The sequence below is a fragment of the Podarcis filfolensis genome (genome assembly GCF_964270895.1).
Source record: "Podarcis filfolensis genome assembly, chromosome: 4".
NCBI classification, from domain to species: domain Eukaryota; kingdom Metazoa; phylum Chordata; class Lepidosauria; order Squamata; family Lacertidae; genus Podarcis; species Podarcis filfolensis.
Genome location: NC_139607.1, coordinates 52,762,317 through 52,777,955, shown reverse-complemented (window position 1 = coordinate 52,777,955; position 15,639 = coordinate 52,762,317). Strand labels below are relative to the sequence as shown.

The window sequence follows — 15,639 nt, the reverse complement described above, 5'->3', positions numbered from 1 at the left end:
CAGAAATAGCTGGTGGATTTCAGTACAGTGGTACCTTGGGTTACAGATGCTTCAGGTTACAGACTCTGCTAACCCAGAAATAGTACCTCGGGTTAAGAACTTTGCTTCAGGATGAGAACAGAAATTGTGCTCCAGTGGCGCGGCGGCAGCAGGAGGCCCCATTAGCTAAAGCGGTGCTTCAGGTTAAGAACAGTTTCAGGTTAAGAACGGACCTCCAGAATGAATTAAGTTCTTAACCCGAGGTACCACTGCACTTGAGAGCAGAATGTATCCTGTATTACATTACCCTTTTTCTATTGGGCATTAGGACAATATGATTGACAAGTACCTTCTCATTTCTAAAAATTTCCTCCCTCCAGAATATGTTGCCATGTACACTTACGAAAGTTCTGAACAAGGAGATTTAACATTTCAGCAAGGGGATTTAATTCTTGTGACCAAGAAGGATGGAGACTGGTGGACAGGAACGTTGGGCGATAAATCAGGAGTATTTCCATCTAACTATGTTAGACTCAAAGACTCTGAGGTAAAATGCACACATATGCATGCATTTTATTAAAAAAACTAATAATTAGTGGGCCACATGTGGAGGGCTAATTTTATAAAGCAGAGTTGAAAGTAGAATGGATTTAGATTTCAGTATACCACAAGGTGGTATTATGTTTGACTTTCAGAATTACTGAATATGACTTGACACATTTAAAAATTGCCTACGTTAAACATTCATGTAGACTGTAATGTGTGACAATCCTGTAAAATTGCTTGTGTTTTTACATGTTATATCTGCATGTAATACAGTAGCTGTGTCATGTGTGTGTGCAATTGCTGTCGTTGAAAGTCAAAGTGAAAAGAACCCAGATGAAATTATACAAATTAAATTAAGCAGATTTGCCCTCATGTCTGCAAACTTTCTTGGTGCCCAGTTCAGATTGCCAGAACGCAGGTTCTGTTTTCCTTCATCAGAGTATACATAGCTCTAACTCTAATGTTGTCATTTAAGATAGGAATAATAGAAAAGGGCTCCCATATATGAGAACCATCAATTTTCCTTGCTCTATACCTAGCCCAGGAATGAGGACTTGTAGTTTGCCCAAGGGCTTACATGAACCCTGTGAGACTTTTGCCACTTACTTTCAGCAGCAGAATATCTTACCTTACAATATTACAGTTTTGAAAACTTCTCTATTTCCAAAGCAGCTTGCCATCTTCTCTATGGAAGTGTGAGTTATGTTTGTTCTATTATTTAAAGGTCCCTGGAACAGCTGGAAAAACAGGAAGCTTAGGCAAGAAACCTGGTAAGCTGTACTCTGAGAAACAAAATAACATTTTCAAAATAATTCTTTTCCCACTCTTGTATCATTGTACAGATATAACTATACAAAGGATTTTAAAGAATAAGTGCATTTGCCCTACAGCTTTTTAATATCACACCAGTGGCATGACTTACAGGCACTTCTGCATGAAATATAAATGTGAAGATTTTGTAAGATGGGGGGCCTGACTCTTTATCCTCTAATTGATAATGAGCTTTGAGACACATGACTTTCTTTCTAGAACACAGTGTTGAGGACTGACATTACATTTAGCTCAGCACTGTGTTGTTAGAGCGCCTATTACAACTGACCTTCAAGTGATTAGCTTAAGAGGAAGCATAAATTGAAGTAGTGTAGTAGAATGTTCTGATTACATTGCATCATATCATTCAATTGTTTCTGGTGTGGTCTAATTTTGCTGTTTAAACAACAGCAACTCCCTGATAGCTATATTGAAAACTGTCTTATTTGCAATCTGTAGATGAAATGGCAAGAACCACACGTAACAATTGGAGACACAATACAATGGACGTGATTTTCAGATTAATGAAAATAATTTCTTTTTGAATTAACAGAAATTGCTCAAGTTATTGCTTCGTACATAGCAACAGGTCCTGAACAGCTTACGCTTGCTCCTGGTCAGCTAATACTTATCAGGAAGAAGAATCCTGGTGGATGGTGGGAAGGAGAGCTTCAAGTTAGTGACTATTTTTGGCTCTTACCTTTTACTTATGTATAAAGAGAATGAAAGCTACAAAAACTGTAGACATAAAAGGAAAGATTTATCTGGTGCTGTTATTTATTTATTTTTAAACCTAGCCTGAAATGAAAGTGATATCTTTTCAAACCAATCATTTTTTTCATCAACAGCTTCCTGGCACTTCTTTTCCTTTTTAGGTTTGGGGTAACAATTCCATCACTCATGAGAAAAATAGCTTTTTAACTTGGTGTGGAGTGAACTGCTATGCTGCCCTATTTAGACTATTAAGTAGGGCAGCACAGCAGTTCACTCTATATGAATTAAACCCTTGAAGAAAAGATCACAGGCAATGATAGTAGCGCTCTTTAAACTGAAGAGATTATGGTGCTGTGGCCATGGCAATCATGCTTGCCTGTTGCTGTGTATTTATACCTTTGCTTAATTAGGCTTTGCACATGCACATTTAATGGCATTAAAACTTAAAAAGAATGGAAGTATATAAAAACAGCATATAAAAACCTCCTGTTTAAAAGGAGCTATAAGAGAGTGATGATTTAAGAATTATTTCTCCCTGGATGATAATGAAAGCTAAAACAGGACAAAATGAATAGTTGTTACTGAAGAATGATTATTATTATTTTTTTAAAGATATTTATTGGAGTTTTCAAAAAATAGAAAAAAAAGAAAAATTAAAAACACACACACACACACACACACACACAGAATTTGCATTCCTTACTTTCAATAACATATTTCCCTGACTTCCCCACACCTCCCCTTCTTGTATTCCAGTTCAATTTTTAGTTCAGCAAGTTCTTATCCCCAAATTTTACCTTATTATATTTAATTCATTTTAGTTAACCAATTTTAACATAAACCTCAGTCTTTGTACGTCAGTACTTATTCTTAATATCTTTTTCTAAGGTCGACCCCAATTTCCTTTCACGAATTCCCCATTTTTATATAAGTAGCAAAACAGAATACAAAGAAACAAAGTATAATTGTACACCCTTTGGATTCCCAAAGCCCCACTCCCCGCCTTTCCCGGTTTCGAACCCCAACAAATGTCCATCAGTCTATCTGCTGTCAGCCTGGTGACCTCACGTCCGAGGCTCTTAATTCTCTCTCAATTCCTCTCTGCCGGTTTTTTTGATAGTCCTTTGTATTGGACACCAAGTCTCGGAGAAGCTCTGTCCCAATAAGGTCCACGTTTCTTCCAGCCAGACCTCCATATTTAAAAGTGTAGCCCAGATCTTGTTTCTTACTTCTTTTAAGTCCAAATGTCCCAAAAACTCCAGCTTCCACTTTAGTCAAGTTTGTAATCCATAGGTCTTCAGATCTCCACATGAGGAGATCTCTCCATTCCTCATTCTTCAATTCAAACCAGATTTTCATGATCCCATTCTTATTTTCCTTTATATCCATCTTAACAGGCCTCTGGCTCTCCTTAATCATCTGCGGCATTGTAGCTCCTCCTTCCTTTCCCTCCAAATCATCATATATCTCTTTCCCCACTTTCTCAAATTTCTCAGATTTCTTTTCTTGTTCAGCTGCAAAGATTTTTAGTTCAGCTACAAAAACTTTTTGTTCAGATGCAAAGACTTGAGTCAAGTCCCTTCCAGATTCAGTAAGTTTATTTACTGTTTCATTCAATGTTGTGACATTTGTAGCCAAAACATTACTTTGTTCTTGTAACTTTCCCAAGAGAAAGAAAACCCTCTCCAGTTCAGTCAGTATTTTTCCACTTGCAGCCATTCTTGTAATGTCCCAGAACCCCCTCTAGAGGAGTTCTGGTTACTTAGTATTCCTTCCAGTTCCAATCCAAAAGTCAAATTAGCTTTTTCTCTTTGTTTTCAACAATTTATTACCTGAATGTAACAAATATAACCAGCAAAGACAACAGAAACCAAGTTCTCTTTTTTTCCCCAGCTTTGACAGCTAGTTTGACAGCTGTCAAAATCTTCTATGTCTCTTCAACAGGCTCTCTCACGGATCGCTCCCGGGTCCTGGGGGGGAGGGTGACAGTTCCACTCTCAAAGTTAACTCTTATCCTCCAGCAAAATCGCTTATACTGCCAAAACGTGAAATTAATTACTTTTATCCACTAAAGAAGAAGGTGTTCTCTCAACCTTAGTTATCTAGTCCTTGCTTTAAGATGTTTACAAGGCGGGGAGATGGACTTCCTCTTTGCGCCTTCCCCGATCGTGCCTAATCCAAAAGAGAAATTTTAAGTCCAATTTCCGTATTACTCACAGGTTGTTACTTTTAGTCCAAATGTTCAAAGGAAGAAGTCAGCGCTCTCCGACCATGGCATGCGGCTTCACTCCGTAGGGGAAGCAGTTGACTCACAGCACCGCGCTGCTCCCCGTCCCCCGTTCCGAAGCCTTTAAAAAGGCTCCTTCGCGGGTCGGGGGGCGCAAATGGTGCCCGCCGAGTCACCAGGTCCACAGGCTTCAGCACCTGTGGTTTCTGAGGGTCCCCGCGCCGCCGCCGCGGCAGGACCCGTCCCCTACTGAGCTGACTCCCTCCGGAGCTCGGAGGGAATCCGCCATTAGACGATGGCGCTAACCCGGAAGTCCTACTGAGGAATGTTTATTGCTCAGATAAGCCTTGGCGTCCAGCCCGCTTCGGCTGCGCAGTTCTGCTAGGCCTCCGGACTTCAAAGGCCACATTCCAAAGGCTCTGAGCAAACGCAGAGATTAAGCAGCGGTAAGAGAAAGCTGTAAACTCAAGCGCTTTCTTCAGTGTGCTTAAATAAAGCCCACTCAGGATCTTAGCAGCTAAAAGCAGTTTTTATTTTCAGCAGACTATCCATTGTCTATCACAGCGAACAGCATCGTGAAAACACGTCCTCTCTCCTCAAAAGCGAAAGTAGAGAAAAAAAACAAAGGCTGGAGACTCTCGGAAATGACGCACAATCTCCCCCCTCCCATCTTGTAGGCAGGGCGTACACTCTGAGCTGTTTAACCCTGTAAGCTCAGGTTCTCCTCAGTTACCTCAATTATTAAGAGTTGCTTTTGAAATCTGTGGTCCATACTAGGGACTAGAGGTCCCTGGCAAATTTTTTCTTGATAATATCAAAACTATCAGATCTGTAATTCACTTTTTGCAATGCAGTAAAGGAAGTGTATTGAAGAGGCAGCAATATCTACTTAACCAATTACCATACCGCAACAGATGTCATTACATTTACAGCCATAACTAATGGAAAATCAGGTCAACTTTATTAGGAGAGCCATACTTTAGGGTACAGTATTGACAATCTAATATACTATTTTCAAAGGCATAAGGCCAAAGTCAACTAAATAGTCTCACTAATGGGAGCCTGCTAGTGCAACATGGTTTCCCCCCTTTGTCCCCCCGGCAATTGGCTCTGTGGGGAGATGGTTCTGTCAGTTCATTTCTGCTTGCCTGAAATGAATTCCAAAGTTGAATTCCATCCATAAACTTAGATCCAAACAACTCTGGGTGGAGTTCCATTTGTGCAGTGGCATTTTCCTGACTCACCCTTTCTAGTCTGCCTCCTGCACATCCAATAAGCTGTTTCTGTGGGTCAGTAGGCACTCCAGAACAGCATGCTCCATCTCCACAGTTGGAGGCTGTATGCTTCTGAATACCAGTTGCTGGAAATTGCAAGATGGGAGAGTGCTCCTCTGCTGCTTACAACTTTCCCATAGGCATTTACCTGGCCACTGTGAGAACAGGATGCTGGACTAGATGAGCCATTCACCTGATCCATGAGGCTGTTCTTATGTGATATATTGAGGGCTTCAGGGAGGCATTGAACACTGCACATTGCTTGTTCATCCTGGATCCAAACTCTAAACTTTGAACAAGTTCAGAGCACTGCACTGTTGAGTGACTGGGTTTTTTGTATTTCAAATACAGAATTCAGACAGAGCTGCTCCTGCCAAGATAATTTTGATAGTCAAAATGCTAAGCTATTGTTTTCTTACTAGGCTCGTGGGAAAAAACGACAGATAGGATGGTTTCCTGCTAACTATGTGAAACTCTTAAGTCCTGGTACTAGTAAAACTACACCAACCGAGCCATCTAAATCAGTAGTGTTACCTTCAGGTAAGTAATACTGTAGCATTTGATTACCTGTTATTGCCTATGCTTTAGATCAGGAGGTTTCCAAACTTTCTATGTTCAGAGGACCTTTTTCGTATAAATTTAACGGTTGCATGAATCTCAGCTGTGGAAACCCCAGGGTAATGCAGAAGAGTGCTGGACAGGCTTTGGGGACTCATTATCTCACTGTGTGACTGGAGAGTGTGCCCTAGAATATACCGTATTTTTCGCCCTATAGGACGCACTTTTTCCCCTCCAAAAATGAAGGGGAAATGTGTGTGCGTCCTATGGGGCGAATGCAGGCTTTCGCTGAAGCCTGGAGAGCAAGGGGGGTCGTTGCGCACTGACCCCTCTCGCTCTCCAGGCTTCAGGAAGCTATCCGCTAGCCGTGGGAGACCCAGCTCTCCCAGGGCTAGCGGAGAGCTTGCCTGCACCCAGAAGCTTGGGGCGTGCTGAGCTCCGCACGCCCCAAGCTTTGGGATTAGCGCAGCGCTCCGCTAGCCATGGGAAAGCCGCGCGGCTCTCCCATGGCTAACGGAGACCTTGCTGGCAGCCAGAAGCTTGGGGCGCGCTGAGCTCCGCACGCCCCAAGCTTCGGGATTAGCGCAGCGCTCCGCTAGCCATGGGAAAGCCGCGCGGCTCTCCCATGGCTAACGGAGACCTTGCTGGCAGCCAGAAGCTTGGGGCGTGCTGAACTCCACACGCCCCAAGCTTCGGGATTAGCGCAGAGCACCTGGGGGTGGGAATAAATTTTTTCCCCTTTATTTCCCCCCAAAAAACTAGGTGCGTCCTATGGGCCGGTGCGTCCTATGGGGCGAAAAATACGGTACCTAATGCTCCCCTGCAGCCTTACATTGCAGATTGAAATAGGTAGTTGTAGCCAAGCTGTCTGTCAGTTAAGCTTGTCCACCATGCTTGACTTTTCTCATTAAGGAGCCCTTTATAAGCTTCTAAACTCTTTTAACAGTCCATCAAACATAGATTGAAAACCATTTAAATTGATGATGTTGATGAAATAATGTCCTACATCTCCTTCCTAACACCTACTTGCCTGGTGCTAGCTTTATAAAAGTTTGTACTTTTAAAATGGTGCTGCATTTTACTTTATTACACTGGGAGTTACCTCACTGTTTTAATCGCTATTTTAATTTGTGCATTATCTAATATCTATTAATTTTAATGGATTTATTGTATATTTTATAATTATTTTGTTTAAGATGTTGGAAACTGCCCTGTAAAAGTATTGTGATGGGTGATACATAAATACCCTAAATAAATATACTATTCATTGCAGGGGGCAGAAGTTCATATGGCTTACAATCTACTATTGTGTGTTGTTTTCAGCCAAGCTAGTTGAAAGATGAGAGAGAAATATCCATCCAAATGGAAATAGTTTCTGTAATAATTTTGGGCTGCATATCCAGTTGTAATTCTTCATAAAGAATGATAGGTGCAACAGTGGGAGTAAGATGGTTCTTCAATATAATAATTAGTGATTAAAAATAAATGTACATATGATGGTAATTTTGGTGCAGATGTAGAATGTATCTTATCCACCGATCTAACACCATCATTTGCATGCTGTTGAAGAATTGTTAGATTCATTATCACAACTCACATCTAAAACAGGAGTATAGGTCAGAATCTTAAGTGATTTTAAAAGTACATAGATATATATAGACTTTGTTTGATAGCATTCTGTAGACCAGGGGTAGTCAACCTTTTTATACTTAATGCCCACTAATGCATCTTTCTTGATTGTACAATTTCCTTACCGCCCACCAGTGCTTGATGGAAGGAGGATTCAGTTTGTGCCATAGAACCCGCTACCGCACACCTAGAATCCTGAAACACCCACTAGTGGGTGGTAGGAACCAGGTTGACAACCCCTGCTATAGACTATGGGTGGTATCCAGCTCCTTTGTCCTATCAGTGAAAGGATTTGTGCTTATGCAACAGGACATCCCACCCTGTCCTCCAATGTGTGCACAGCACTCTCTCCCCAAATCTGCTTCAGAGGGTTGGAAAAAGGAGAGGTTTAAGGGGGGGGAGTCCTATCATGCAAGTGGAAATTATTGTGCTAGCTGGATGCCGATTTAATGCTACATGGAGTACAAGCTCCTTTATCATAGCACTCTATGGAAACCATCAATTTGAATGTTTACCCCGATAGTATCTTAATGTATTGATCCAGTTTGATGATGATTACCTCTGGAATTTCTACATATTGAAATATTCCCACACTCTGTTGTATTCTTTGACTGGTGAAGTCAGCCTGCTCAGTATGGTCATTTAAAGTTGCTGTGTTAGTCACATTGTAATACATCATTTCTCTTTATGGTGATCTTCTGGCTGGTGTATTCATCACCACATTTCCCCAGTTTTGCTAAGCATTTCAAAAAAACTTGGGTTAACAATATCCCTATTTTTGGCCCCTAGTAAAATAGCAATTAGGTGAGATTGTCATAGTTTAGAACTGAGATGTGCTAGAGTGAGGTCAGTGGGTGCACGTATACCCCCTTTCGTGAGCTGAGAGGTAGAATTAACTTTTTAATTGGTGACCTGATAGCTTAGCTTGCTCTTTTAAAGCACAGAGCCAGTGTGGTGTAGTGGTTAAAAGTGGTGGACTCTTAATCTGGTGAACCGGGTTCGATTCCCTACTCCTCCACATGTAGCTGCTGGGTGACACCTCTCTGAAGTCTCTCAGTCCCACTCACCTCACAGAGTGTTTGTTGTGGGGAAGGAAGGGAAATGGAGATTGTTAGCCGCTTTGAGACTCCTTAGGGTAGTGATAAAGTGGGATATCAAATCCAACTCTTCTTATTATTCTTCTTCTATGTAGTAACAATATAGTGACTTAAGGGGGGAGATGTTTTAGGAGCACTAGCATATTGTTTCAAAAATATGTAGACATGAATATTACCAGTTTGAAATGTTGTTTATTGTCTTAACAGTGTGCCAAGTAATTGGTATGTATGACTACATTGCACAGAATGATGATGAATTAGCATTCAGCAAAGGCCAGATCATTAACGTCCTTAATAAGGAAGACCCAGACTGGTGGAAAGGAGAAGTGAATGGGCAAGTGGGTCTCTTCCCATCCAACTATGTGAAACTGACAACAGATATGGACCCGAGCCAGCAATGTAAGTGACTATTTTATCTCAGTAGTTGCTTACATAGTATTTTTTTTAAAGAAACATGCAGCATTGCTGTGATTCTGCTGTGTTTTGCAGAAGCTTGGCCACTGCTATATATTTGCCTAACTCTCTTTGAAGACCTTCTATATTGCAAGCCTAAACTTGTGTTGGTTTTTAGTTCCATCCCCCTTGTAGCATGTTACCTTTATCATTTTTGCACCATGCTGTGTACATGCCTGGCTCATTTTCCTAGCTTGAATTTTGCTCATTGTTTTGTTTTGCTTATGTGTTGTTTTCCTCCTTTTTCTAGGAATCATATGTTGTCCATCCCCCACTCAGGCTTGAAAGTCCTCAAAGAGACCCACTATCCCATATCACTGTCCAGAGGGATGATGGGAGATGCAGCCTTGATCATGTGACTTCCAGCATGATCATCTACTGCCTTCTGAGTAGAAGAACACACTGCAGAGCAGTTTACCTCATTTTACATTAGTTGCATGTAATCGCAATGTTTTTATTTAATATCTACAGATATAGATGCAAAATTACAAAAAGACAAAAAAAAACACAGGATAGTGGGTCCTTTTGTGGCTTTCATAGTTACCCACCTATTTTTCCACCTTGGCACAGGTGCTTTCAGTAGTAGAAATATTTTTAAATGCCTATTTTAGCCTTTTAAAGAAAAACAAGCATTTTGTCATTGCAATTTTGTTATTGCAAAAAGACCCACTATCAAGGAATGCTGCATGTGCTATTAAAATTGTTCCAAATGTCCATAAATCTGAGACTTGTATTTTTGCTTTTTCACTTGTCCCAATGTTGTTGGTGTCTGTCTTTTTTTTCCTTTTTGTGTACTACTAAAACAGGATTTAGTCTGGTTTAACGGAAATTAAAATGTGCTCAATTACAAGTTCAACTAAGGTATTTTGTTTCTTGTACTGTTACATGTTCTTGTAGTGAATGTTTGTGCGTGTAATTCATCATGGATAAGAAATTAATTTCCTTCCATGTGCAAGAAAGAATATACATGTATAATGCAGTTATTCCCATTATGTTATATTTTGCACTCTTATTTGTAACTACATATAGTAAGCACCTTTTTGTTCTGTGTCTCAGATTTTATTTTTTATTTTTTTGGCATTTTGGTATAAAATCAAAAGAGTACATTTATCTGTTTCTTCAGAATTAACATGACTTTTTTCAAGTTACGTTTTATCATCACTGTTACGTTAATAACTATGGAACAGCATCCCTTGAGGAAGTAATTATCTTATCTTGACAAAAAGAATGTATAGAAATACCTTCCTGCAATTAATTTCCAATGTTTACATTTTTTAAACTAGACTGTGGAATTTATACAAGTAACATTAAATGGAGCTTATAGTCAAATTTTATGTAGCTGTGCTGTACTCTAAGCTATGTTTGTCTTTTAAATATTAGTTATAAGCTCTTTATTGCCTGGTGCGGCCAGCACATAGGAAGAAAAGCCCTATGCCTCAAGCACAATATAGCAACTCTACTAATTACTTTAACATTTTTCTTTTTGTTTATGTATTTCTTCTATTTCTAAATTTCATGCTGGCGATGTAGAATTCCTTTTATCTTCATTCATGTGGTGCAAAGAACAAGTGAAGTTCCTTATTCAATTGCACTTCAGTATTTTAATTGATATGAATGTAAAATATATAAATATATGAAACCTGCAGCTTTAACAACTGTAATACAGCCTTTACAATTAGCTACATGTATAGATAATTAAATTCTTCATATAAAAGCTAGACTAAATGTCTCTGTTTTATTGTTACTGTGTATATTTAGCAAGTGACACTAACTGCAAGAGAATAGTCCAAACTTCAGGTTTTTCATTGCTGACCATGATCAGCAGTGGCTACTTTTTAAATACTCAAGGACAGCTGGTTGTTTTTCAACATGCATCTCTAATGTCAGTGTTTCAGTAATGCCATTTTTAAATGGTTGCTGTGGGGTTTTCATCTTGTTTACTATAAAGGTGCTGCTTTTTATCCATTATATATGAGGTCACTTATTTGTTTTCTTTGCTCCTTCTCGATTGTGGTCTCTTTCTCTGTCAATATATTTTTGATTACATAATAGAACATTCCCTTACGATCTGCTGTACACTTCAATAGGGCCACATTATTTTATCTAGCATGATGTTTAAAATACCATTCTATACCTTTTATATCTAGAGTGTCTGCCACTTAACTTCCTAACAATCACTTAGCCAATTTCATGTGTGTTGCAGTAAATTAACAATTTAAAATAATAGTAGTCTAATTATAAACAACAGTTCTGGGCTATATAGGATGATAAAAAGATGCAAAAAGGCAGATGCAAAGATGCAAAACCTGGCAGTGTTTTTAAAAAATAAATATATTGATAATTAAAATGTGTTTTGTGAGACCATAGTAGAGTCAACCATTTGAAAACAGTGGAACCCAGCTAGCACTGTGATGTAATCTTGTCCAGCATAAGCAACAACATGAAAATTGGCAATGGGAAGGCAGTGAAGGGTTAGCTGCAACAACTTTAAATTAACTTACCTTACCACCATAACCAGGGCTGCCAAAAGACTGAAATGGAATTAACACCCTAATCCCCAGTGTATTTTGTGGTAACGAGTTCCTTTGATTTTGATTAAATTGCCATCCATGTTAATATGTTCACTGCAGAATGTTAATACACTGAGGTTCCTCAAAGTGGTCAGCGAATTTAATGTTCTGGACTGCAGAATCTCAGTGCAGAGTAGGCCGCCTTCAAAGTGCCTTGTGGCCTTCTAGGGCAAGAGAAATCTAATCCTTGAAGGAGTGTGAAAACTGCATGTTAAGATTCCTTTAGGAAGCTTTAACCTTATCCTCTACAGTTTTATGCACTCATGCAGAAGTACTTCACTAGACAAGAAAACGACCTTGTCCAATTGTTGATGAAATGGTTACTGTAAAGCCTTTGCACAATTAATCCTTTAGAAATGCAAATGCTAATAACAAACTAGACTGAATATTTCTTCTGGCCCCTGAGGGATGTTAAACTCTGAAGGCATGCACTTTGTGAAGACCCTTTTATAAATTAAACTGGATTATTGAATGATAAGGTATCTGAGGATCAAAATGGAGATTTTACATTTTATTTTTGCCTTGGGACCCAGCATTGTGGACTGTCTCTACATCTCTACAATGGAAGCATTATCTTAACACTGAGCTGCTACCATGTAGCTGTGATGATTGGCTGGTGGTCTTTAAAGTTTCAGCAGACAAAAATAAGCTTTAATAGCACTCTCCAGATAGTAATAATCTAGAACTTGGAGGCACAAAGCACCTTAAATGGAACAAGACTTTGATGAGAGTATTAAGGACAAATTCAACAGGTTTTCATATGTGTTTACAGAACTCATGAACCTTGAGAATTTTTCTGCCAGCGTTTAGTTGTGCACAGAGTGATAATGGGGTATTTTAAAGACACTTTTGGTAGCTTCAACTAAATGCCCTAATTCTTTTTCTAGGATTGATCCACCTGATTCAGTTTTAAGTACATTGAAGATAAGGTTTGAGAGCTGCATAAAATTGAAAGTTTAAAGTGGATAAAATTGAAAATCCAGCTTATTTTATTTACTTATTTTAAAAAAATAGTCCTCTCAGTGGTAGCTTAGTGTCTGTGGAATGACCTCTTCACTGAAGAACTGCTGCCTCCAACCTTATGTACTTTAGATGCCAGGTAAAAACTTACCCTATTTGTCAGGGTTTTAGAGGCTTCTAATGCAGCTAACAATGTTATTTAAGTAATTGATGAGAGATTCTTAATGTTTTTGCTTATTATGTAATTCATTTATTTTTTGTAACCTCACTGTGGTTATTTTAGTGAAGGGTGGCATGGAAATCTTAATAAAGAAAGAAAAACAAGCGTGACAGCTAAAAGAGCTTCTGGACTTAAAGAGACACTCTGTAAACTATCTCTGTTTGGATTTTGCTCTCATACTTCTTGGAACGGTGCGTGAGAGGTGCTGCAGCTACTGCCGCTCCATTACTTCCAACCTCTCAAACTTGGCATGGGAGCATCATTTTTATTCTGTGTTTAATAAGATGTCATCGAGCTATGGTGCTAAATAAATTGGTCTAACCTGTAATCTGTGTACTGGGAGCCTTACAAGACAGTCAGGCAGTTGAAGTACAGAAGCAAGTACACAAATAATTTTGTCGAAGTTGATAAATCCAGTGAAATATTTAAATTCAGTATGGATCAGCAATAATTCATCCAAAGGAAATTGTTCTGTTGGACTTGTGCCTCCAGTTCTATAATTCATATTGTTCCGATACAAACATGAGAGATCTGGAGGGTGGCAACATGAGAATGGGCCTTCTCTGTGGTGGCCTCCTGTTTGCGGAATGCTCTCCCAAGGGAAGCTTGCCTGGCACCTTCATTCATATCTTTAGGTGCCAGGCAAAAACATTCCTCTTCTCTCAGGCCTTTGACTTAAGTAAGCATTTAGCCTTTTAAGCTCTGCAGGGTGGTGGTTATTGCTTTATTTGTTATAATGTTACATATTTTGATGTTTTTATACTGCAAGCTGTCCTGTGATCCTCTGATGAAGGGCAGTATATACTTTTAATAAATAAAACAGAGGAACAAATATAGCCTGAAACTATAGGCCTGTTCATTTCAAAATTCTGGCAAAGCATCATCCCAACATTTTGCTGTTAAAACTTCAGATGTGGGCTGAATCTGAGGGAGGGTTTTTCCAGATGGAAATGCAGGCTTTAGAGCTGGGTATTCTTACACCTCATGTGCTAGGATTTGTAGTTCATGTATACATTAATGCAGATGTCAGTTGGGGCATGCTCCCTTCGTGGACTTCAAGGCAGCCTTTGATAAAGGTGATTGGAAAATCAAAATAAAAACTTCCTGAAAGCAATGTTGCCTGCAGATTATTGACAGCAATTAAGATACAGTATGGAGAATAAGTGCTATCTTCCATAGGCTTGCTGATTAAAAAGTGGTCCAACTACCTAGGTAGTGAAACAAGATTGTATCCTTGCCCCATTTTTCTTGTTTTTGGTTATATTATGAGTATTTAGTGCTGCTCTCCCACCCTCACATAGGCTTAACACCACTTGCCCACTGCCCTGAGCCAGAAGTCTTCAGGCCGCAAATTATTATAAGGCTAAAATGATCCTGTTTGGCCATAAGTCACCAAAGTGCATATGATATATTGACAGCCATAGAACTGAAATGTTATTTTCTAGAAGCGTCTTCTGTTATGTTGAAAATAGAGACAAAGTCTCATCAATTTATATGGACTTGTTAAAGGACCTGGCTCTACAAAATCAAAATTTCATCCAATGATATATGGCCTTTTCAATGGAAGACTTCTACATTTGCTCCTATAAGTTCATAAAGTTTGGTCCAACCACTAGAAATTAATTATTCACTAATACCAAAAAAATAATATTTATTGTACAGTGGCTACTTTTGCGCAGATGGCTGAAGTAACAGCCACCTTAGATTACACTGATACGTGAAGCTTGTTTGCTATTGTGTGTCACTTGACATTGGGCAGTTTTAACACCAATGGGGCCCTTTTGTATGTGCTCCTTTCTTTACTGCCCAATTATTGGTTTGCTTTATTGTTTTTGTTCTGTTGCATGTTTGTTAGAGCCAGTGATCAAAACAAACTGAACTGAATGGATAAACTAGTTACCCATGAACTGCATGTGTTGAGTAGAGAAACGAAGTCAGAAAGTGTGCCTTGGGATAGGAACATAGTGTGATTTCAGCGGCTCTACTCTAGAGTATTACAAACACTGAACATTCGTCTCCCCTCTCCATAGATAAATCTCTTCACTGCCCATTTAACCTGAGTATGAGTAGCCCATGCATTCCTTACTTTCAATATAAATAACTAACCAATTACTTCAGATCATGACTTTGAACTCCTCTTCAGAGAGTGTGTGAATTCAAAGAAGCAAGAGATGCTTGATTTGTATTGCAGAAGACCTATTGTTTTGGACCTGGGTTTGTTTTAATCACTTTGCTGCATCTCCAGAGCAGTGAAAATGAAAACAAGAACTGGTTTTCTGGGCCAAGATTAGGGAATTCCAGGTGTAGTGGTTGAGAGTGGTAGACTCGTAATCTGGGGAACCGGGTTCGCGTCTCCGCTCCTCCACATGCAGCTGCTGTGTGACCTTGGGCCAGTCACACTTCTTTGAAGTCTCTCAGCCCCACTCACCTCACAGAGTGTTTGTTGTGGGGGAGGAAGGGAAAGGAGAATGTTAGCCGCTTTGAGACTCCTTCGGGTAGTGATAAAGCGGGATATTAAATCCAAACTCTTCTTCTGTGTCAACAGGAGCAAGAAAGAAAGTAAATGCAGGGCACTTTATCAAAAGCTATTTGTAAGGATAGT

At 39.4% G+C, this 15,639-nt stretch overlaps 1 protein-coding gene across 7 annotated transcripts in view; it reads left to right on the top strand.

The window, feature by feature from the left end:
• The window catches only part of ITSN1 (intersectin 1), an 86,892-nt gene that overhangs the window by 51,401 nt on the left and 19,852 nt on the right, over nucleotides 1-15,639 (top strand). For 5 of the 7 annotated variants that reach the window (XM_083608829.1, XM_083608831.1, XM_083608830.1 and 2 more), the window contains 5 exons: nucleotides 360-526; nucleotides 1,250-1,295; nucleotides 1,889-2,010; nucleotides 5,973-6,090; nucleotides 9,042-9,233. In XM_083608829.1, the coding sequence (XP_083464955.1) occupies nucleotides 360-526; nucleotides 1,250-1,295; nucleotides 1,889-2,010; nucleotides 5,973-6,090; nucleotides 9,042-9,233 (645 nt within the window). Of the gene's footprint in view, nucleotides 1-359; nucleotides 527-1,249; nucleotides 1,296-1,888; nucleotides 2,011-5,972; nucleotides 6,091-9,041; nucleotides 9,234-9,537; nucleotides 11,006-15,639 lie in introns of those variants that run through there. The other 2 variants (XM_083608835.1, XM_083608834.1) reach the window with 1 other exon arrangement.